General features: G+C 46.2%; 1 protein-coding gene across 1 annotated transcript; it reads right to left on the bottom strand.

Annotated features, from left to right (window-relative positions):
- Positions 1–2209: 2209 nt before the first annotated feature.
- lhfpl3 (LHFPL tetraspan subfamily member 3) lies at positions 2210–23850 on the bottom strand. Its single transcript, XM_076029997.1, has 4 exons — positions 22622–23850; positions 4549–4779; positions 3020–3078; positions 2210–2586 (listed from the first exon to the last, which is right to left on the bottom strand). The coding sequence occupies exons 1-3, from the start codon at positions 23058–23060 to the stop codon at positions 3056–3058; spliced, it is 693 nt and encodes a 230-aa protein (XP_075886112.1). The 5' UTR covers positions 23061–23850; the 3' UTR covers positions 2210–2586; positions 3020–3055.
- Positions 23851–23976: the final 126 nt, after the last annotated feature.

Genomic DNA, 23976 nt, shown 5'->3' with positions numbered 1-23976 from the left:
ACGTTAGCAGTTTATTTTTGAATACCAATGGTTATTTGTAGAAAGTGTAATTTAATGTATAGACGGCTACTCCAGCGCTCACCAGGAACAGGTTGTAAATATTGGCTTCTTTTTTTCTATGCTTGTACAATGCCCTCATCTTTTGTTCCTTTTTTTAAAAAAATATGTTTGTACATACGAATGCTCTTCTTGGCAAAGCTGAATGTTTCTGTGACCGTAGCACTTCCTTTATTTTATTTAGCTCTTCCTCGCCCTTCTCCCTCTCTCTTCCACTCTTGTCTATTTTTTTTTTAATTATTATTTGTGTGTGTGAGTGTATGTTCTTGTGGAGGGGAGGGACTCACAGACACTGCACTGGTGGCTATTTTCATGGTTCATTATAATAAAGCACTGTAATGACAGTTTTATACAACTAGTTGTGACGTGTCGCTGGGAGTGTTTCTATGTTTTGGTCAATTTTTGTTTGGCAGATTTGCCATCAGCCGTGCGTGGGGGAAGAAACGCCTCCTGCCGCTGTGCCGAGCACCTCTGCAAATACCGTGGCGGGTGTAGACTGGATTTCGTGCATGGCTGCTGTCTGCCGTCTGCAAAAGGTGCCACACAAGAAAGTTTTACTCGCCAAGGCAAATCTAAACAGGCTTTTCCAAACTGATTGAACACGAACAAAGTGAGTTTAAAAAATAAAAACACACACAGAGGTTTTTTACGAAACTTTGTTTGAATTTGATTCAACAAAAATGTTGCATGTGACGAGCCGTAAAAGTCCACCTTACAACCAATCGACAAAAAGACTTCCGTTAGTCTCTTAACTATCCATCAGTACAAAGTGTGTGTGTGTGTGTGTGTGTGTGTGTGTGTGTGTGTGTGTGTGTGTGTGTGTGTGTGTGTGTGTGTGTGTGTGTGTGTGTGTGTGTGTGTGTGTGTGTGTGTGTGTGTGTGTGTGTGTATAGATATAGATGTAGATATCTCTATGTCTATATCTCCTGTCCGCACAATGTCAGAAAACTCTCAAACATTACAACTCGTGTCCGACGCTGCCCATTGCACTGGAAGGCATCGCACTCGCTGCCACTTCAACACGGAGCGTGGGATGGATACTATTGAAGTGCGTTTAATGTAGTAAAGAGTCTTAAAACATTGATAAAACGCTCAAGTGTATTTTTGCGTATATTTATATACACAAAATATGTATATGTCTATATAGGAAATGTTCTCAAAGTGGTGTTTTTCATCTGTCAACTACAGTATATTGCACTGAGATGCAAACACTGCATGAAAACACATGGAAGACGTTGTGAAAAAAAACATTTAATCTTTTTTTTTCCCAAAACTTATTGTAAAATAAGAAAAGAAAATACATATCTGCAATCAAATAATGTCAAAATACAACAGTTTAGTAATATTTTTAACCATGATTTTCACTCATTTTAGGAGGTACTGACAAAGTTACTCAAACAGCAATTTTATTAATGGTCCCCAAGACAATGGCACTATAGGGGTCAGTGTCTTTTTTAGCATCCCACATGAAAACCAACCTTGACCTGACGGCACAAACCCAAAAAAAATCCTCTAATCAATTAATTCGGCACCCCCCCCCCCTCCCACCCCCCCAAAAAAGCCCAGTAGTGTCAGATGATCAAGTCTGATTGGCACACACCTACAATGGTCCAATAACGTCACATTTCAAGGAGCACATTTCCACACACAGCTGTAGACACATCACAGACATGACACAGTTCATTTTCTCTCCTATTTAAAATCTGCTTGGCCAAGTTGGCTGCAGCAGAGCATCTATTATCATTATTATTTTCTAAAATCTATTACTACAAACTTAATAACACAACAAAACATTGACCAATAAATATATATATTTTTTTAGCCCCTTTCTTTTCTGACACCTGTTTGTCTCTAAACAACGGCCACACGGTGTCACAGCCCCATCACTTGGCCCCAAGAAGTTTGTCCACTTGATGGGGAAAAGAAGCTGACAGCTCCGACCTCCAGCGTGTTAGTCCACCTTCACGTCAGTCAAAGTCTGGGTAAGTAGCTCTGATTTAATCTGATTTGAGCAGGCGTCCCTCGGCAGTGTTTACACAACAAGTGTCCTGGAGCTGAGTCAGCACAACAAGAGTCTCCTCCTTTTCTTTTCTTTATTTAAACGACAGCCGTGAGCCAAGAGTAATTTTCACATCCACCACATCCACACGGATGTTTGTTTGTGTGTGTGTGTGTGTGTGTGTGTGTGTGTGTGTGTGTGTGTGTGTGTGTGTGTGTGTGTGTTTCTTTTTTTTGATATCTTTGTGTAACTCTTCAACAATGACGGCGCAGCAACAAACACTGATTAAATGTTGAAACAGAGTTTTCCGGACGGTGCGTCCGACACAAATGAGCAGCTAAAGTGGGAAGAGACGCCTGGACGGCGCGTCGAGACCGACGAGGAGATCAGCACGTCCTCTTCTGAAACGCTCTCTTCTCTTCGTCTTTTCTTTTTCCACACATCAGCTTGATGCAGATTGCTGCTGCGTCCTGGGGGTGGTTGACCGGTGACACCTGGATCCTGAAGTAACATCACTTCTTTGAAACAACCTGCAAGAAGATGAACGGTAATAGTAATGGCAGCTGGGTCAGCAATTTCATGAAGTTCATTGAACTAAAACAAGAAGTACCCTGATAAGGGGCAGGGTTATGATATTTCAAATATTCTCCGTCTACACAGCGATGCACTGCTGTGGAAATTTGAAAATGTGCTTGTGTTTGGGTTTAACTAGAGTACACTACTTTTAATAATTTTACTTTACAAAAAACATTTGTTCTCTTTCCTAATGACTCAGGAAAGGTTAACTCGTCTTCTTCTTCTGTGAAACACTAAGACTTGAAGAAAAGAAAAACAACCTTGCATCTGTGCTTCCACTTAAGTGGGCAGTCACAACTGCTGCCTGAAGACAATTGAAAAGTAAAAAAAAAAAAAAAGTAAAAATCCATCCGCCCCAATAAAACACTGCCCCTTAACCCCCCTTACCTGTGTGTCTCTCAGCGCCGTCTCACTCCCATTATATTATATGGCGTTGCTGCTGCTCTCTGCAAAAGGAAAAGACAGAAAGTAGTAGTTATTACTTCTGTCCACAAGATGGCAGTATTGCACTAGAAACCACCTGAGACATGCGCAGATAGATAGATGGATTATAGATAGATAGATAGATGGGAGTTGGGGGGAGGGGGGGTGACACTTTATATCCACCCGAACAACAAGATGGCAAGCATTTTAAGAGAAGGCACTCTGCTGTTTGATGGATGGCTGCACATTTTCACTCCTCACTCCCAATATTTCACCCACGTCCTCCATCCTCCTCCTCCTCCACCTTCTGCTCTTCCTCAGCTCATTATCTCTCTCGTCCCCTCCCCTCCTTTTCTCCCTCTCTTGATAATGGCTCCTTCCTCGCAGCTTTTTTTTTTTTTTTGCCTGGGCGAGCTTAAAAAGTCGCCTGTGTGCCGGCTGATAGGGCGCTGCCGCCGTGATTCATGTGGACGGTCCGACAGCGAGCGGTGTAAACAGCCATTAGTAATTCATGACTCCGTCCGCCGCCGTCCCGGGGCTTCAATTAACCCCCGCCGCCGGTGCATTCTTGTCCTCCCCGCGCGCTCTCTGCTCCCGCTCATCTGTATTCTCCTCTGCGTCCAAAATCATTCTCCTCGGGTCCGAGCGCGGCCAATCGAGGCGGCGACGACGGCGTCGTTGGCCGTGTGTTGCATGCAGATTGATTCACCTGGTGCTGCTGAGGTATTACAGCAGGAGACAGGTCGGATTTCACTGCAGTTTGAAAGCTGCAGCTTGGGATCCGACGGCGTGTCATCGCAAATGTGACGTGGTCGGACAGTAAACAAAGACTTGTTGATCCCCTTTGGAGCCATAATCTGGCCTGGGGCGAAGAAAACGATAGTTTTGAAGTTTTTCCTTCACTGTCCGGTTGTTGTGGGTTCTGAGAGGTTTCGACAAGGCCGGAGTTGGAAAAAGTGCTCACCATTCCACAAAAAGTCATTGCAAAGGTTTGGGAAAGTTAACAGAAATTCCTGCAGACTCATTTATTGATTGCAGCTCCTCTGCACTACATCTTCATACTTTACTCGGCCAAAGTGGCTGTTTGGGTAAAATAGAAACAGAAGTTTGAAACTGGCTCAAGTTCATGTCGAGTGTACCTTATTTATTTTTTCTATTAACATAACCGAGCAGTGCCCTCATCTGATCTGCTCAGTTAGCAGTACTTGCTGCCATGACTTGTGCTGTTGCCCAGTCGTTTACGTATGAATGCGGAGTGAGCTAAACATGAATTGCTCCTAATGGGATAAATAAAGTTGTCTCAATCTGAAAATATTGGAAAAATAAGATGTAAACTATCCTCATTCTTTCTCTTTCCTTCCTTCTTTCTTTATAAAAAAAAAAAAAAAGAACACAACCACCTGGACTTCTGACTTCCACACGGTTAGCTTGTGGGTAAAGTCAATGTTGACTGATGCTTCTGGATGGTTCTTCTCTCACTACTGGTGACTTACTGTCTCCCAGCAGCTCCTCGGACATCAGGCTGTCCTGGCGGTTCCCCAGGACGAAGGCCAGGAAGGAGAGGATGAGTGCGTCCAGGATGCCCATGATGGCCAGGATGTAGGCCCAGCGCACCGAGCAGGCGCCCAGCGTGTACTTGTCTGTCTGCTCGCCGCACATGCGCTTCACCTCGTCGCTGTCCCAGCCGTCCGGGTAGATCATGCAGCCCAGGATCAGACACGTGCCTGGAGACAGAGGCAGACAGACAGACAGACAGACAGACAAAGAGAGAGAGAGAGAAAACATATTAGCTTGGTTGTTTTTCACCAGATGGAAGTTCAAAGAGCTCAGGTCTGAACTCCTCAGAGGCCGAGGGAGAAATTCACCCAAATGGGAACAAGAGAGTCGAGTAGGTGAAGACTGAGGAAGAGGAAGAGGAGGAGGAGTAGGGGAGAACGAGTGCAACCTCGTCCATTAGCCGTCTGCCGCACGGCCGCTGATGATGAACTGAGCCGTCAAGCAGTGGAGCATAAGAGTGTGTGTGTGTGTGTGTGTGTGTGTGTGTGTGTGTGTGTGTGTGTGTGTGTGTGTGCTCGTAAAGAGCAGCCAGTCACATGATTTACGGGGAGCGAGAGGTCTGTTTATACTGGGTGACGGCGCCCCCCGGAGCCAAGCGTCCATCTCAAAACACTGACTCTTATTTTCTCGTCTTTTTTTCCCCAACATTTCTGCCCTTTGAGAAAAATCCACCAGGTGACGGAGCTGCACGAAAACCAAACACGAGTCTTTCTTCCATTCTTGACTCTCTGATCTCCCGGAAATGTTTTTTGCGACCACAAAACACTTTTTTTCCCCCCTCACTCCGTCTTTCACGCAACACAAGCGCCAACTTGCTGTTTGAATATTCAGAGCTGCGCTAGAGAGCGCGCCGTTCTCTCCTGTGTAAACAAGCTGCTCCTGCGGGCCCTTCGCCCCACCCTCCCCTCCCCTCCTTATTCTGAGTTGCAATATTAATAGCGTGAGACGAGCCGAGTGGGCAAATCGTAAATCTCCAACTGAGCTCATGAAATGGGGGAGTGAGATCAAAGAGTCTCTCTTTCTCTCTCTCCAAAGGCCCAGGATTGAGGTCCAGGTGAAGGTCCGTCTGAAGCTGAACGTGCACCGCTGAGCCACTCACTATCCACTGCACTTGATTTATTTTTTTTGGAGAGGGGAAAAAAAATGAATAAAGTGCAAGAGAGATTAAATCTAAATCCAAGCTCTTGCCACTGTTGTCATTCCTCTTCGCCGCGCCGCCGAGCGCAACTCCTGAACAAAGATTTGAAAAACACGATCAAACTAATCTCCAGCTATTGTTGAAAGCACGCTGGGGGCCAAACCCTTTCTCGTCGGCGGCTCCACCACTTTTTAAGGTTTCTAGTGTGGCTACAAATTAATCCCCCAGATTGGCTCCCAGTTACGCGGGAGCGTGCAGTGGCTGGCGTGATCAGATCCTTCATTTCCTGGTGAATAAATTCTCCTCATCATCCCGCCAGTCGGCGGCGGACTGCAGAAGAAGCAGCAGCAGCAGCAGCAGCAGCAGCCCTGCGGCATCAATGATAAAAGGCATTAGCGAACTTTCAGACGACGAACCACGGCCGCTCCTTTCAGAAGAATGTTTTTGATGGTCACATGATCAGAAATGCCCTGGGGAATATTTTTGGACTCGGGGGGTGGGGGGGAGAAAAGGAGTAACAGGAGTCTTTTACCCACACACACAAAAACTGTCTACAAAACCCCCAGTTTTTTCATACAATAATTTATATAATTTATTTAACTTTACTGATAACTCCCTTTGTGACGTCATGCCTATGAAAACATCCAGTGTAAAACAGAAGTACAAATTAAGTCGACTCTGATATTTCAGATAGTTGAGCACAAAAAATAAGCAGCTAATAATGAAAGATTTATATGCTGCCACCCTAGAAAAAAAAAAAAAACAGGGCTCAGTATTACATTATAATGTAAAACCATCACGTTATTTCATGATCATTTTCACGTTAAAGCGCTTGCATCAACTCGAGTTGATTGAAATAACTTTTAGAGTTCTAAAATTCAAGTTGAATTTAGCTCAATAATCTGTGTACAAATACAATAAAGCACCCCGTGATCCATTCTAATTAATACAGAAGAGCTTTCGAGCCATCACTAGAAAAAAACAGGATTCAGTATCATGTTTTTACATGAAAATGATCACGAAGTAACGTGATAGTTTCACGTTTTTATGTGATCATTTTCACGTTATAATGTGAAAATTATCACAGAATTACGTGATAGTTTTCACGTTATAGCGTAATACAGAGCGCAACTTTTTTTTCTAGGGTGGCTGCAATGCGCTTCTGTAGATTTATACATTTAACAAATGTGTTTTTTGCACAGGCTTAGTCAAACCTGTGCAAAAAAGCAGCAAAAACTCAACTGATGCGCTACTGAGGAGCTGTCCACCTGCTATGGTTCTGAAATCTCAGCCCGCCGGCGGCTCGGGTCACTATAATTTCAACTTCCCCCTAACTAATACTCTGTGTGTATGAGTATATTTTTTTTAATTATGGATGAACTATCCCCTCAAGCATGGGACTCCAGATAACATTTTTACCTCACATGAAAGACGAACCGGTACGACAATGTGCCAGGCCCCTTGGGGAAGGAGAGCAATAAACTCAATAGATGTTCAAATTCACAATCTAATCATCTCTGAGCGGCGACAGCGAGCCGGCCGGGCCTTTAACTCCGAGCCAGAGGACGAGGGCAAGTTATTAAGTTATTACAGCTTCATCATGTATCAAAGGGAGACGAGCCACGCTGGCTTCAAGGTTACCCTGCACTCTCATCCAGGCAAATGTAAGTGCAGAAATCAGATGACTGGCAACGCAGCGCAGCTCGTGAAGCAGGGGGCGCTGTGGCAGAAAGACGTGCAACTCCACCGTGCAGGGGTCGCGTCAGGAAGGTCATCCCAACTAAAAACATGCCCCAAACTAAACATGTGAATCAACTGGCTGTTGCGCCCCCTGTCGGCAACAGCCAAAAGGACTGGCGTGTGACAGCCTGCCTATAGTTGCTATGCTACACAGGGACTGTCTGTTCCGAGGAGGATGAGCAGTGCTGCTGCTGCTTGCCAGAAAATAATGTAATGAAAGAACATCTCAGAGGCTCCTGCTGGGAAGATATGAGCACAAAGGCAAACACAAGTTGGACGCTCGCAAATGTTTTCAGCCAATTCGGATCATTTCGGAGCCAATGTTCTACTTTACAAGAACTCTGCGCGGCAACTAAAGTAAAGAAACCTCCGTATCCTGGTCTGAATTCTTATGCTTTTGCGGTCAAACACTGAATCAGCTTTGGATTTTTTTGCTCGTTCCAAATTGCGTGCTGGAGGAGAGAAGTCCTCCTCGTTTTTCCGGGGTGAGGTTTAATCAAGACTTCCTCTTGTTTCTCCAAGCACAAAGCGCCGCTCAGGAGTGGGCGGTTGCCTGCCGTGCGCTGCATGGTGGTGGAGGAGAGGGTGGTGGTGGTGGTGTCCCCAATCAGGACTTCACTGTGAGTTTTTGGCTGAATGCTGTGGAGCCGAGTGTTTAACAAGCACACCAGACTAAAAGATCCTGAGCAGCTTCTGCTCCTGCAGTTTAGTTTAGTGTTAGTTTTACTTTGGATCCCCATTCAAATAAACCTGCAAAGGCAGAAGGCCAACTGATCTTCCTGGGGTCCATAAAGATTAAAAGTACATACACATAAACGTAACATTATATAAATGCATCATATAATACACTACACTTTACATATATGAATACATAAATAAATACAATTACAATCCACTCACACTCCATCTGCCCCCCACCCCACGTTACATCAGCAATATTACTATAGTGGCAATTATCATACATTCCCTCCTCTTTGAGTTGCATACTTCATAGTATCTCGCAAAAATGGACATATCAAGTATGAAACAGCGTTTGTTGACGCACCCAAAATTTTAAAACTTTCTTTGCTTGTTGCTTGAGTAATGGCACACAGAGCAAAAGAACAGACGAACCAGCCGGTGTTAGCGGAGAGAAGAGCGGTGGATGATTTAAGACGGGCGATCCTATCAAGCAGGTCCCGGTGGACCTGAGGTGATCAATCTGCCAATCCAGGCCGCATCGCTCCTACCCTCCTCTCACCCCACCCGGCCGAGGGAAAGCACGCGCTAAGCCTCGTTACTCAATGTCAGCAAAGCTCCAGCTAACCCCCCCCGTGATAATGTTTGTGCAGCTAAACTGCGTCGGCGCTCGGCCGGCTCGTCGGGAGCAAGACAGTGGATTGAGTGATTCGTGTTGCAGTACTCGGGATTGGTCTTGGTCTCAAGACCAGTCTGAAGACCACTTTTTAAGGGTCTGGTCAGGTCTCAGAGGCATTTTTACTCTGTCTCAGTTGTGCTTTGGAAAATGGTTCAAAAAACAACCATTTAAAAAAAAAACAGCAAAATTATTGAACTACTGAAAAGAAACGTTGCTGTTCAGTTTAGAAGCAAACTTGAATTTAAAAAACATCAAATCTTTTTCTGTTTTGTTGTTATTTTTCTTTGATCTATAAAGTCTTGGTCTCAAACTCCAAATGTCTCGGTCTTGTCTCGATCCTGATACTCTCTGGTCTTGATATTGTCTTGGTCTCAGTTGGTGCCGTCTTGACAACAACAGTAGAATTTACTCTGGCGGCCAAACTGTCAGAATGTTTTCACCACGTTCTTGCCGATGGATCTTTTCACTCTCCACAATCAGGGGAGGGGGGGTTGTTTGAGTTCATCATCATCATCATCATCATCACCACCACCACCACCACCAGCTCACGTCCTCAGACGCGACGACAGCATTGCTGAGGTGCCAGACTAGTTTGGCAGCTCTGAATCTTTAACACGTGTCTCTATTTTCACAGCACAAATTTAAAAAAAAAAAAAAAAAAAAAAAATTGGCAGGCTTTGAAGTCGGCACTTTGAGGGGGAGGCGGGAGGGTTTCAGAACTTCTAATGGTTCCCAGATCTGCGACGACGGCACAGGAGTGCATGTTCTGCTCCTTTTGTTCCGTCCTTTCAAGCCCTCCATTTTCGGGCGTGACTCTGTGCACGGCTCTGAACTAATGAGGCGAGTTTTCCAGCTTTGTCTTGCTGCAGAAGAGCCGACGTAGCGTGGATACGCTTGAAATATTCAGCTTTTTCTTTGAAAAAAACAAAACAAAACAAGAAGACTGTGTGTGCAGGTACAAGTCCAGCATTGTAAGTGGGGTTAGTCGTGGGACGTGATTACTATTATTGTGAAAATATCTTCTTCAAAGGTAAGAATAGGTAAATAAAAATAACTAAAAATAAATAATAGAAAATTACCGTCAGTCACATCAAAATGAAATTTGTCTCTATTATAATATATTTGAAAATAAGTTTCTAGACTGGCCATCATAGCTTTATTGTGGCAGTAAAAAAAAAAGAAGGCGGCGTTGCCGATTTTGAACTTGTTGACGATCCCTCAGGAGGACTAACCTGATGCCAACTTGCCAAGGCGGTGTTTCCCCGGCAACCACTAGGAGGACGACTGTCGTCCTGGCGGTTGCAGCTATTAAAGGCATCGAGAACACGTCCTCCTCCTCCTCCTCCTCCTCCATACTATAGCATGTTGTTGTTTTTCCAGGGACAAAAAAAGTCTTAAAAATTACTTTAATCGGTCTGAAACGCATCTAAACAACCTTCTTGGCATGCTGTTTTTTTTCCGGAGACAGAACATTTTTTATAAAATTCTTTAATCAGTCTGAATCATACCGAAACCAGTGTCCTATGGTAACTTAGCATGAGACGGAATTGTTCCAAGCAAAAATGTCAACATCCTGAAAATCAGAAAAATCGTAAGCTGTTTTTTTCTGTGGACAAAAGCAAAATCTCAACATCGGAATTTTTTTTTTACACTTTCTACTATGTCGTTTTTTGTTTGTTTGTTTGTTTGTTTTTTGGGGGGGGGGTTAAAAAAAATTACTTTAATCAGCCCGTAACGCATTGAAACCACCTTCTTGGCATAGCTTAGCATGAGACAGAGCTGTTCCAAGCAAAATCTCGATAAATCCGAAAACCGTTTTTTTCTGGGGACAAAAGAAATTCCCAAAAATATTTTAATCAGCCCGAAACGCATCAAAAACCACCTTCTTGGCATAGCTTAGCACGAGACGGAGCTATTCCAAAGAAAATCTCAACATGTCTGAAAATCGGAAAATTGAAAAATGAATTTTTTTCCGGGGACAAAGAAATTCAAAAACACAAGTCAGAAACACACCAAAACCACCTTCTAGGCAGTTAAGCATATTCCTTTGTGACAATTTCACTCTTAAATGTGTATGATGAGTGTCCTGACAGGCAGTGTGTGTGTGTGTGCGTGTGTCAGACATCGACACACCTCCGCCCATATCGTGTCGCGCACCACTTGTAATATATCTGCTCAACTGGGATCTGGGATGTGATAAAACTGTCCGTTTTGAGAGCTCGCATCGTCCACTTCAGGCTCAGCGCTGGAGCTGCGACCTTCGCTGGAGCGCACGAGTGTTTCTCATCCCGCAGCAGCGACGACATCCAGGTGTCACAACAGGCCCCTCGAAAAATTCTGATGAATGACGACGAGCCGACACCGGCATCACTCAAACGCAAGGAAATGAGCATCAGCCACACACACACACACACACACCCAAAGGCGTACCGGAGACAGATACTTTCAAATGGGTCAACGTGTCCTTGTCCCGCTGCCTAATTCAGGGGGAGGATGAATCCAGCCGGCCGCCTCCTCCCTGCCGCCCCAGTGATCAAGAAGATAAACCCCCGATGGGAGATCTTTAAAGTGCGGCGCCCTCCGCTGGGCACATGGGAGAGCTGGAAGCCGTGGGAGAGACGTATCGACGTGGCCCAGCCGAGGACACAATGAGGGAGTCTGACAGATCAAAACAGCACCTTGATGCAGCCGCTGTCCGGCAGGAGTTCATTTATTTACCAGCAAACATCCAGGGAAGAATTCTTTGAATTATTTCCCCCTGATTTTTCAGGTTCAGAGTCAGTCTGGTTCAAACCCTGCCCACATTTTGGTTACTTTTAGCTGAATAATGTGCCTGTTTTCTCACAGTTTTTCTCTTGATTATCATCCTGGGTGTTCACTAAAATGCTCTCATTCATTTTGAGCCTCTGTGATTAAAACGATGAGGAGCAGCCGGCCGTCGTAGAAAGGAGGAAAGATTATCATTATCGGTGATCGTTCCATAGGGTCTGTGCTTTTAAAAATGACAAAAATCCAGCGAGACACAACTGCTGACAACTCCTAACAAAACACGGTTTCCAAAAACATCACAACAAGCCTTAAACACAGAAGCATCTCTCTCTCTCTCTCTCTCTCTCTCTCTCTCTCTCTCTCTCTCTCTCTCTCTCTCTCTCTCTCTCTCTCTCTCTCTCTCTCTCTCTCTCTCTCTCTCTCTCTCTCTCTCTCTCTCTCTCTCTCTCTCTCTCTCTCTCTCCTCTCTCTCTCTCTCTCTCTCTCTCTCTCTCTCTCTCTCTCTCGGCCTTCGGGTCCTAATTAAGCAGTCTAACGTTCTTCTTCCTGTAGTTCTGAAGTTTGGCGAGGAGGGGAGATCGCTCCGGTCCGAGCACATTCCCAAACAGACCGAGGAGGAGGGGGAGGAAGAGTAGAAGAAGGGGGAGGTGGTGGAGGAGGAGGAGGAGGAGGAGGAAGGGCTGCAGGGGGCTGCTGTGGATTTCTGGTTTCTGCAACTTTGTGTTGCTGCTTTTGGCGATTCTGCGATGACGCTGCATCAGGAGTACGCGTGAGGGCAGTCAAAGCTGCCATCAGCAGATCCAACGACTCGTACGTGACTGAGGTTTTAAGAAACGCCGCCCGTTGATGTTGCAAAAGACACAGCGGTTGCGTTTTGCATTTCTAACCACTATCAAGTTGACCCGGGCCGCCACCGCAGAGACAACAGATCCAATGACGACGACGACGACGACAACAACAACAACAAGAGCATCGGCGGCGGAGGCGTTTGATCCTCAAGGTTGTCGGGACAGACTCGCGTCCAAAACATTTCAGCATGAAAGGCCCCCGAGGGACGAAGAAGCTACAAAGTCAAGCCCACTTTGGCAGAGTGTTGATGGCCGAGTCTCGTTCCTCGTCTTCAGCCTGTCACATCGCATCCTCCCTCAGAGCCGTCGTCTTGTTGGGGAGAACTTTTCGGGTGACTGCAGAGCGATGGAGGCCGATCGGATCCTCTCCTCTCCCCCAGCAGCCCGCTCACACCAACGACAACACCCCTTCCTGGGGAGAGGGCACAATCAAACTTAACCAGCAGGGGTGCCAAGTCTGTCTGTGAGGTCTGTACATCTGAAAGGTCCAGTGTGTATAAATGAAAGTAATTTGGTTTTCCTACCCTCAGAAAAGTTCTTATTTGCATATAAGGAAATACATAGATCAATCAGAAACTTGCCCCCAGTTAGCTGCCGTCTTGCACCACCATAACTTCTAAGGAAGCCTGGTGTGGACAATCCAGCTGCCTAACGGCACGTTTTGTAATTAGGGTGAACGCTTGTGTCTTCACAGAAACCAGTGAGGACGGTGGACGAGGTATCCTGGTTTGGGTGCGCTGGCCACCGTAGCTCACTGGCAAACTGCGGGGGGATTGCATTTTGCAATCTAAAATGTAGCCACTTGATGCCTCTGTTTGTTCTTCAAAATCTCCATTACACACTTAACCTTTAAAGCAACTTCACACAGGTCCTTTTATCCCTTTCTATCTTTTAATTTGACATAATAATGTTTGTTTTTCCCATCTTTTCCCGTCTTTTCTCTGTTTAAAAGGGTATCTGATGCAACTGCTGCATCTTTCTGTGAAAACATCACAGTGCTGTGACACACTTTAAAAAGACATTTGGCTGGAATAAATGTGATTTACAGATTTTAATGAGATTGTACATTTGCAGTTGAGGGATCAAAAGAAACCAGCAGCTCAAAGTCTCTTTGTTTAAAAAAAAAATGATTATTTGCTTCTCTTCTAACAGAGAAGCACTTTCAGTCGGACTCGGAATAATTGGTGTTTTTCTGAAGCATCCCGTAACAGTTTTGTTTTTCCTCCGGGACGAGCTTGTGCTGCTCTTCAGCTGATCCGTCCAGCAGCATCAGACCGGCATCACTTTTCTGTTTGCGGAGGGAAAGCAAAACAAGAAAACAGCGAAAACAGCAGGACGCATCGGCGACGATCTCACTCAGACGCTGGTGCTGCTCAACGGCTCACATCAAACCTCACAACTCCGCCCTCGCTTCCCGTCCACATCTCAGCTCTTCCCGCTGCTCCTGCACACCTGCCTCCGCCTGATGAGGAGCCGCGTATCTTCAGGCTTTGTGACTTCGCCACATCCCCGTCCTAGAGGGACCTTGTTATCTCCCCATCAAGTCAGTCTCTGGCTGCCAACTGGACACCATCATCATCATCGCCGTCCCCACCAACGTACAGGGGAAACGCAGCTTCTTGTGGGAAGTTGGAATGGGGAGGGGGGGGGGGAAACACACAGACTTTGTAAAAGCCTTGACAAAAACCACCAGAGAACCAGATCTCATGAATCATGCATGCAGCTTTCTCCTGGCAAACACTGCGGGGGTTTCGAGGCTGCCAAGTCACATCGCTCCTGTCGAAGTGTGTCACTTTGTGCAAACCAGTTGCGGGTGTAATTAGACTCTCTTTCCTTTCCTTTCCTTTCCTTTTTTTTCGAATAATGCCGCCGTTTCAGCAGGAGCTTCCTCACCGCCGAGTTAACGGAGCCTGGGAGGCCCTGCGGTGCTTTCACACGCAGCAGACCGACTGTTCCGGCGCTGCGCCATTATGTCGTAAAATGAGGCTGTCAGAAGGAACGGAGAGAGAGAGAAAAAAATCATATCCCTCCACAATGGCCTCATTAGTGCGGCCAAAGAGAGGAGAGTCTGCTGGTGTGGTGAAATATCAACCAGGAGGAGGGCAGACAGCCAGCAACTAGAGTGCTTCCGGGTTTGGGATCAACTTAGATTCAGGTTTGGGTGTTAATGGGGCATGCATTGTAAGCAGAGGGACGGCTGATTTTCAGGACAAAATGGAGCAGCAGTTAAAGGAGAACAATATTGGACCACTTTATCCTCAGGGGAATCTGTTGCATTGGAAAAAAAAAAACAGAAAGCAGAGATTTGGTTTGACAACAGGTTAAAAATGTCTGAAAAAAACTGTCATTCTCAATCATAAAAAAAACAGCAGTGCGTTAGCCCTCTGTTTACGGCCTGCACCTGAAGCCCTGGCTTTTATCCTCCTGCTAAAACAGGTTTGGAAGTGTTCTCAGAGGGTGAGCGCCTGGCTGAGTGTTAAAGTCCTATACCAGGTTCTTATATTAGAAATGTAAAGTATTCATTCTCATTTTTGAGGTGGATCAAAAATTCTGTCTATGTAGCAGATGAACCACTCATTATCTTCAACCTCTATTACCTGCGTTTACACTTCCAGTGTCAGTAAAAAAAAACAAAAAAACAACTAATAGTACAACCTCATCGCTGCTGTTCATCGCATCTCAATCTATGTGAGGAGAATCATGGGGGTCTGGGAGCCTCGCGAGGACTCGCCGTCTCCTCCACTTCACTTCATTCCGTCTCGCATAATCTCCGTCTCAAACGCTCATTCCGCGTCCTAAGTGGGGGTCGAGCCGGCCTGTCAATCAACGTTAGGGCCTTAAACACCTTATCGCTGCCCAATCAGACACACCGCCGCCGTTGGAGCGGCCGAGCTGTCACACACACCTCGCCGGGATCCTCAGAGATGAACTCATCATTACCTCTTCATCATCGGGCCGGCTCCTGGAAAATTCAGCCAAAGTGATGTGACCTTGACAAACTGCCGCAGCAACACCCCCACTTCTGCTTTTCCATTTTTTTTTCTTTTATCTGTGCGTTGTTTACACACTCGGCGCGACAGGCGACGTGTTCAACGCACACGCAGGATTTATTTCACTCGTCAATCAGGCCAGAGAGCTTCCCGTTGGTGGGGAAAAGTGCGCCGCTGCCGCCGCCGCCACCTCGCTGCGAGCTGCGACGTGCGGCGGTTTTAAACTAGAGGAGAAGCATCTCCTCCATCGTGAAAAAGCTTTTAGTGCACCTGTTTGTTCTCCGGGTTGATGTGAAAACGGTCGCAATAAAAACCGGCGCGTTTATGCTTTTTTTTTTACGGCCACGCCCTCTTTCTTGCTCTTGCTCTTCTTCTGCGGTTCTAAAGGAAGCTCGAGAAAAACACTTGCTGCTTTTGATGATGGGTTACTTAAACCTTTTATCCGCTTCACCTCATCGTCTATGGACTCCTTATTTTCTTCCTGTTTTTAATAGTATCTTTATTTATTTTTTCTATATTTTCTATTCATTTTATTCTATATGATATATGTGCTGCTAACTAAGCATATTTTCCTCAGTTTTTCCATAGAGAAAAGAAGAGAGGGGGAAAAAAAAGCACAAGAGACACTTGTTTACTGGCGGGGCCACAATGGGTTCTAAAATTTGATAGAGGGGCCCGAGCAGCAGCAGATGGATGGAGTGACTTGATGAGCCACCTCATAGGAGAAAAAAATATATATCATGGGATATGGAGAAAACGTGATTTAATGTCTATTGAAAATGAATGAAGCGTCAACGAAATCACCGTCTTTGGTATTTAGCTCTTTATTGAAACGACTCAAAGCAGTGAAAAAATGGATGAAATGCATCTATTTTACGACTCACTTACTTGTAATACAAATTCTTCAAGTTCGGCGGGCCGGATTAAAAAGCTAAACGGGACGTCGTTTGCCCATGTCTGCACTAAGACCATGGGAAAATGCTTCAGATGGGAGCTTTTCAAGACGTAATCATGAGATCCCAGACCTTGCAAGAGCTCAACCACACAGATCAACATCCTGCTGCGCTCCTCTACCTCCACTGTTGCACTTTGACAAGTCACAGAATGTGAAACGCAGTGTGTGTCGACACCGAGCCCAGCCTGGTGGAGACCATGCGCTGGATGGCAGGGACGGTTCTCCCTGCAGCAGGAACTAGACGCCCCCTTGCCGATCAAATTGTTCCCATCACCTCCTGCACATCCTGCAGCTGGATGTTCAACGGCCGAATTGCCACACACGCCATTAAAAAAAGAAAAAGCCCCAGCACCTCCCACGCCCACCTGTCACACATTTACATATTTACGACCTCCTCCTCATCGCCGCCTCTTAAATTAACTGCCGGGCTGACGGCTGTGTTAAGTACATGGCTGATCATCGGGGCGGCCGCCTGTGAAGGAGACACCTTTCTTTTTCACCCCGACAGGCACATATTTATTTTTCCCCTCCCCGCCCTGACTGTATGTTTTGTTTTCCCGTGCAAAAAGCTGCAATAACTCACCCGATGTGACACTGACGCGCACATGAAATATCGTTACCGTTGGGTAACGGCGCGGCTGCATCTGAACGGTGACGTAAGAGCGACAGAGGTCAAGAGGAACGACGGCTGTTTATTTATTATTGCTGAAAACATCGATTTTAATTTAGACTTTACCGATCAAACAAAAGAAACAAATGTAATAAATCCTCTTTCGCTGATTATATGTGATCTTCCTTTCACAAAGGAGATTCCTAGTAATCACAGGAACACAGATATATAAAAAAAAAAAATAATCGACTTTCATCATTCTCTCATTGCTTTTTTTTATTAAGTTTCCTGTTGCATCTGGCAGTGTGTAGGGCACTACTGAGGCCGCCGACGCTCACACATGTCACTGTGCCTTTAAAAATCCTCATCAGTTAAAGGAGGTGATCCACTTTCTTAATCCTCGGACTCGGAATTAGTCTGAAGCCGAGATCCGCGGCTCTCAGCTGACTTGGCAGGCTTTTAATTTGGCGGGTTGGGCTTCCAACGAATCTGCGTGGCTCTGCCTCTGTGGCTTTTAGTATTTTTTTGTGTGACTATTATCTTTTGAAGCGTTTGCCATCTAGTTCTTCTTCCGCACGCTGGCCGGACAGGGCCGACAGCCGGAGGGGGAAGCAGCTTTTTTTTGCAGGGAGGAAACAAAGAAAACAAAGCGAGCGGCCGAGTGTTTCATCCCTCCAGGTGCCGACATCACTCAGCGCCGGCCGGCTCGGCTAATGGCCTCTTTCTGCTGCATGTGTGTGTCGCCACCGCCGCTGCGTCTCATACGCGGCCTTGTTACATCACACTAAAGCCTCTCAGACTCTTCCGGCTCTTCATTATATGAGCGAGAGGATAACTGTCAGGCTGAGGTCATTAGCCGCGCCACTCCAAATCCAGACCTCTGCCACAGGGCTGCGGGTACGAGCTCACTCAATTGTTCTTTTTTTTTCTTCTTTGCTTTTTCTTTTTTTTTTTTTTAATTAAATTAGGAAGTCTTTGGAGTGATTTATTTGGCTTGATTGGTTCAACATTTTAAAGGCCAATAGACATTATGTGAATGAGAATGTTCAAAACCTAAAAAAATGAAACTAGGTCCATTTAGTTTCAAATTCATTGGATTATTTTAAAATGTCCATTTTTGATGGAGCCCATTAGGGTTGCAGTACTGGAGATTGGTCTTGGTCTCCAGACCACTTTTGAAGGGTCTCGGTCTCATCTCGGACTTGGAGGCTTTTTCACGCTGCCTTGTCTCAGTTTCGGAATGGACGGCCTTGGGATTTTTGATCAAGACTCAGCCAACACTGCAATGACATGATAATAACAGAAAATAATCCAACTGCTGGAGTTTTACACTCCAGCCCTGCCCCCTTATTCATAGTTAATTTTTTAATTTGATGAAGCAAAGTTGTTTTTTTGAAAATGGTTCAAAATAGTTAGCAAAGCAGCAAAATGTTCAAGAAAAATGATTAAGAGATACCTTGCTGAACAGAGATGTTGCTGTTCCATTTAGAAGCAAACTTGAATTAAAAAAAAAAGATTCTGGTCATTTTTTTCTGTGTTGTTATTTTTTCTTTGATACATAAGGTCTTGGTCTTGTCTCGATCTCGATACTCTCTAGTCTTGATAATGGCTCAGTCTTGGTTGGTGCGGTCTTGACTACAACACTAGAGCCAATCAAAAACACTCGGCGAGAAAATAGTCTTCAAAAAAGGGTGATGGGATGAAACTCCTGTCTGAAAGAATCTCACAGCCCAATCGGATTCTTTTGTTACAAGCAGAGCCAGTTGGCATATTTTCCCTCTTCTTATTTTATTTTCCTAAGAAACTTTTGGCTCAGTCCTGTGAAACAATCAACAGCTTTGCAGCAAATGAGATTCAACAGCCAAGTTCCTGTTTAGTGCGTTAAAATGCAAAGTGGGACAAACAACCAGGGACTCTAAATTCTCTTCCTGTTTTTTGCTTCATTATGTTTCAGGCATATCCTGTGTTTTTCAACATAAAAAATCCCCAGGTGCAGAAGGTTTCCAGGGATCCAAAAACAAGGATGCTGCAATTTCTGATCAGCTTTTACCCCCGTAGCCTTCTGAAAAAAGGTGTAAATGAGATTTCATTAGATAGCTGAAAATAAAACCAGTCGGCCTTTAAACGTTGCCGGATTCGGCTTCTCTTATGAAGCGCAGCAGGATGAAGACGCAATGTGACAGAGATAAGCAGCGAGGCTCTGCGCTGCCTGACAATTATCGCAGGAGGTGGTGGGAGAAAAAAAAAGGTAATATATATATAGGAATAAGAATATCAGTCGGTCGCCTACAGCGTTATCCTGTGTGTAACGTGCAAGACGAGCAATTTGTGGGGGGGTTTTCTGGAGTGGGTGCAGCCCCTCACATCCCCTGATGCTCCAGAGAGCTGCAGCACCGGGATCGATAGGCCTTCCGCTACCAAATGGACTCTTTCTTAAATTCTTATTATCATTATTATTTTGGGCCTGGACCACTTAGTACGCAGCGAGGACCACGAGGGAAGCCACTTAGTGCACTGCTGGTCGGGCGCAGCAGGAAGTGGGCCGCGAGTTGGAAACACTTCAGCGTTGCTCGCTTCAGATTCGATGGATTTCGATGGATTTACAGCAACAGAGAAAAGGGCATCTGTTCATGGCAGGCCAGTCTTGTGTGTGTGTGTGTGTGTGTGTGTATAAGTGAGTGTGTGGGGAGGGACACCAGATGGCTGTAAGCGCTCTGGAGGCCATCCAGGTTATCGAGCAGCGGCAGCGTGCACACACATCGCATCAGCTGCGTGTCCTTAAAACTGCCACAAACACGTTTTCATCCTAAATAAGCCCCTTCATACACTCGTGCACATAAACGCTACAAAATTAATATCGATTGTGAGCAAAACTTTCCGTTTTTCTTCTTCTATAATATTTTAAAGAAAACAGCAATGTGTGCTGCGTCAGTGACCGTGTTGTTCTACCGGGTCGCCGTCTACGTACCGCACGGGCCACGTGAAGTGACATCATCCTTCTTTACACTGCGTTTAACTCGTGCAGTGTGACGATGAAATAAGGCAGCAGCGCGTTAAAATCAGGTTTCATCCCTGATTGGTTCACGGCGGCGCAGCTGACGGCTGACAGAAAAGGCAATCGCCACACGTTTAATTGTGACGAAGCGAAGAAAAATAAAATCAAGCTCAAAGCCTCCGAATCACCTTTCATGTTTGACTTCGTCATATACCTTGAATAGCAGCTACAATGTCGAAGCTGTGCCGCATTTCAGTGACGGATGGAAAAATGCAGACAGAGGAAGAAAAAGAGTCACAAAGCTGAGCTGTGTGCTCGAGTCTGATGTTCTTCTGCCAAACACCCAAAACACAGAATACTGCAAAATGTCCCGAACGACGTCCCTCTCCTCACACATCTGGCGTGTAACACGTAAGTTTTTTTTTTTTTTTTTTTTTTTTTTTTTTTAAACCACCTCTGCCGAGGCGCCCATTAGATATTCAGGACATCTCTCTCGTTCTCTCTCTGCTGGAGGAGGAGGAGGCGCCTCTGAGCTCGGCGTGCCGCCTTTGATAGCACATCACAGCGCGGACGCACCACCTGAAACAGCATCTGACGGGGGCGTGGGCGGGGGGGGTGGGTATATATAAATATATAAATATGAAAATACGAAATCTCTGAGGGATTTCAGAGCCAGAGCACGACAATGCAGGTTTTTTAGGTCATCCAGAGACTCTCCAGCTGAGTCGGTGAGACGGGACAGACGAGGTGAGAAGAGGAAAATATGCTTCTTGAGCAAAGTGACACACAACAAGCGGACGCGTCCCGTCTGATTTGTCCTTCGGGGAAGCTGCTCGGAGCGTCTCACGCCGTCTGGCTTCCTGTCTGAGGCCACTGGGTTCGGCCTCCTGCGCCACCGACGCCAAAGCGCTTCCAGGAACGCAATATCGTTTTAAAATGACAAAAGCGATACGATTCACTGACTCACCAGTCACGGAACAAAACCCTCGATGCTGACGCAACACCGACCCTCGACCGCACGAGCTGCAACGCTTGTTCCGGGAAAGCTGCTCCCCAGACTGGGAAAGTGGGGAGAGCCGACATGTGACTCGGAGGAATAAGAGGCTGCTTTGATCACACACACACACACACACACACACACACACACACACACACACACACACACACACACACACACACACACACACACACAGAAAAAAACACAACAAAAACAGAATGAGAGAGTGAGCCCCGCTGTGCTGCGCCTCTCATTAGGCCCGTGGTGGAGCGCCGAGAGATAATCCAACTCACAGACCTAGAAGTTCTGCTTTCTGTGGGAATGGGGCCACGGCTCCGTCTAATCTACGGCTTTTTAGATCTCACTTAATGGCTCCTCCATCTCCCACCGGTCATTAGATGATTTACAGGGGGGAGAAATCCTGATTTAACGTCCGGTCAGTCGCTGATGCGCCAGTGTGCAGGAGGGGAAACGGAAGCGCGCCGTCCTCTCCGAGCGTGACTGATACGTGACTTGACGTTTAGTTCCCGTTTGAGGAAATGCAGCCTTTTACAGCTGGCCTGTCTAGAGACGCAGTGTTTGCCAAGGCGGAGAAATCTGATTTAGATGAGCACAATTAATGTATGTATATTTAAAGCTATTTATCGAGTCAAATAAGAAAGACACACATTCTACTGGGACAGTGATGAGTTCTCACTTGCCCTGTTTTGTTTTTGTTGTTTTTTTTTAGTTTTATGTTTTTTGTTAAAGAAAAACAATGGGGAATGTGCTCATCAATGCCGACATTCAGCCTTATGATCCCTGATGTAAAGGAGGAGTTGGCCAAGCTGAACCTTTAAAAATCTGATGCACCTGCGGCAGTCCGAGGGAAACTTGACAACAAAACCGAGTCAGAGGAGTAAAAACTGTTTCCTTTCTCCTCCAATTGCTCTCAGGCTTCACACGAAAACTTTGCTCCCTGTCCAATTCCTGTACCAGAGTTTTCAAAAAGAAACAAAATTGCACATTTCTCTTAGCGACCTCATCGCATCGCCATCCAAAACAAGTTGAATTCCGAGACGACACCTGTCAGTCTTTTCACTCAGCAATCTTGTTTCCCAAAGTCTGCCACCGTTCAGCTTCAGACAGTTGCATAATATTAATGAACAATGAGGCAGCAACAGGGAGACCAATGCTGACAAACTTGAGCAGAAAAAGCAAGACGGCAGCATATTGTCTTTCTTTTGAATTGTATTTTTTGCAGTGCTTTAAATTTGCTATCATCTAACTGAGAAGGAGGCTTGAAGAAAAGCAAATAAGTTGCGGTGAATGAACAGAGGCACTGAAAAATATTTGCTCATGCAACATCATCAGAACTTTGCAAAAGTCACAGCCGGACTCAACCACTCGCAAAAAAACAAAAAACAAAACATGAAGACAAAGATTTAGAAGCAGGAATATCACTGGATCCTGCAGACAACCAGGGTGCACAGTCAGGAACCTTTCAGTTCCTGCTGGTCAAACACCTGCTTCTCATCTTCACTCACAGCTCCCGCGGAGCGACTCTTAGAAATCCGTTCACAGTCTTATGAGGTTAAAAAAAAAAAAAAAAAAAAAAAAAACTCTCCTACCTGCTGCCAGCTGCATCCAGCCGCAGATCTTGTACACGGTGCCGGTGCCGCAGAAGAAGAAGAGCGCGAAGCAGCCGATGCAGGTGATCACCAGCGCCATGGACGTGCCGATGAAGACCGAGGCGGCCTTGAAGGCGCTGGACGGGATGTCGCTGAACTCGGTGATGCTGCCCTGGCAGGTCAGGTCCCGGGACAGCCCGTTGCCGATGCAGTAGTGGAACAAGCCGAAGTAGCCCGCCTGCGGCGTGTCCATGCCGTCGCCGATCCAGTAGGGCTGGATGAAGCACACCACATTGACGATGGCGAAGAGGATGGTGAAGATGGCCCACAGGACGCCGATGGCGCGCGAGTTGCGCACATAGTTGGTCTGGTAGATCTTGGCAGCCTCGGAGGCGGGGAGCATGGTGATGGTGGTGGTGCTGGGGGCCCCGGGGACCATCCTCTGGTCTGCGTGAAAGAAATGGTCTTTTTTTTCTTTTCTTTTTTTTCTAGGATGAGAATGTCATCAGCAAAACCATCATCTGCAGCTGCTCAAGTTGAGTCCGGACGCTCTGGCTGGGCTTCAATTCACTGGGATTGACGGTGGTAGCAGCAGCCTCGGTCCTCCACGGCATCACTGCGCTCCTCCGTCCGTTTCACTGCCGGATTATTATCATCATTATTATTATTTTTGTTCGTCTGTTGTTGGTTTTTTTCCCCCCTCTCTCTCTTTCTCTCTGATTGTCATCACTCTGCACGAGACACACCGCGCGCCCCGGACGGAGAAGAAGGTGCGACCGGAGATGAATCCACGCCACTGTGCAGAATCACGTCAAATCATCCACACACACGCACAGATATACACACACATCTGTCCTCGCCTGTCATCAACCACGTCCCGCTCGCAGAGCCGGAGATCGGTGCCCGGTGCTCGGTGTGCTGTCATGCAGCCCCACCGTGTGAGACCTCGGCGGGTTTCTCTCGCAGCGACAGCCGCAGCTCAGCTCCCCCTACGATGAAAGCGAGTCGGAGGATCGCCTCGGATATTAAAGGGCCAGCCGCCCACATCCTCTAATCCCGCTGTGACGTGTTATTTTCGGCAACGCGCGCGAAATCTTAAACGGACGTCAGAAAAAAGCAGCCAATGACACCGACAGGCGACAATCCTCTTATGAGCGTCAACTCCATTTGTCCGGTCGGTTTCTTTTCTTTATTTGCGTACAGTTCATTGTCCGTGGCTCGTTAAAGCAACGTGGGATCAACAACTAGGATTGTGTTCTAAAACCACGTGTTAAAGTGACGTGACGTGGAGACGCCAGTTGTCACTGAACGGAATGACGGTTTTAATTCCCCGTATTATTTATTTATTTATTTAT

Source organism: Nelusetta ayraudi, unplaced genomic scaffold (assembly GCF_046127955.1).
Source record: "Nelusetta ayraudi isolate G7.1 ecotype Tasmania unplaced genomic scaffold, CSIRO-AGI_Nayr_v1 ptg000027l, whole genome shotgun sequence".
NCBI classification, from domain to species: domain Eukaryota; kingdom Metazoa; phylum Chordata; class Actinopteri; order Tetraodontiformes; family Monacanthidae; genus Nelusetta; species Nelusetta ayraudi.
Note: the sequence above shows the minus strand (reverse complement) of the source record. Positions and strands in the feature narration are given on the sequence as shown.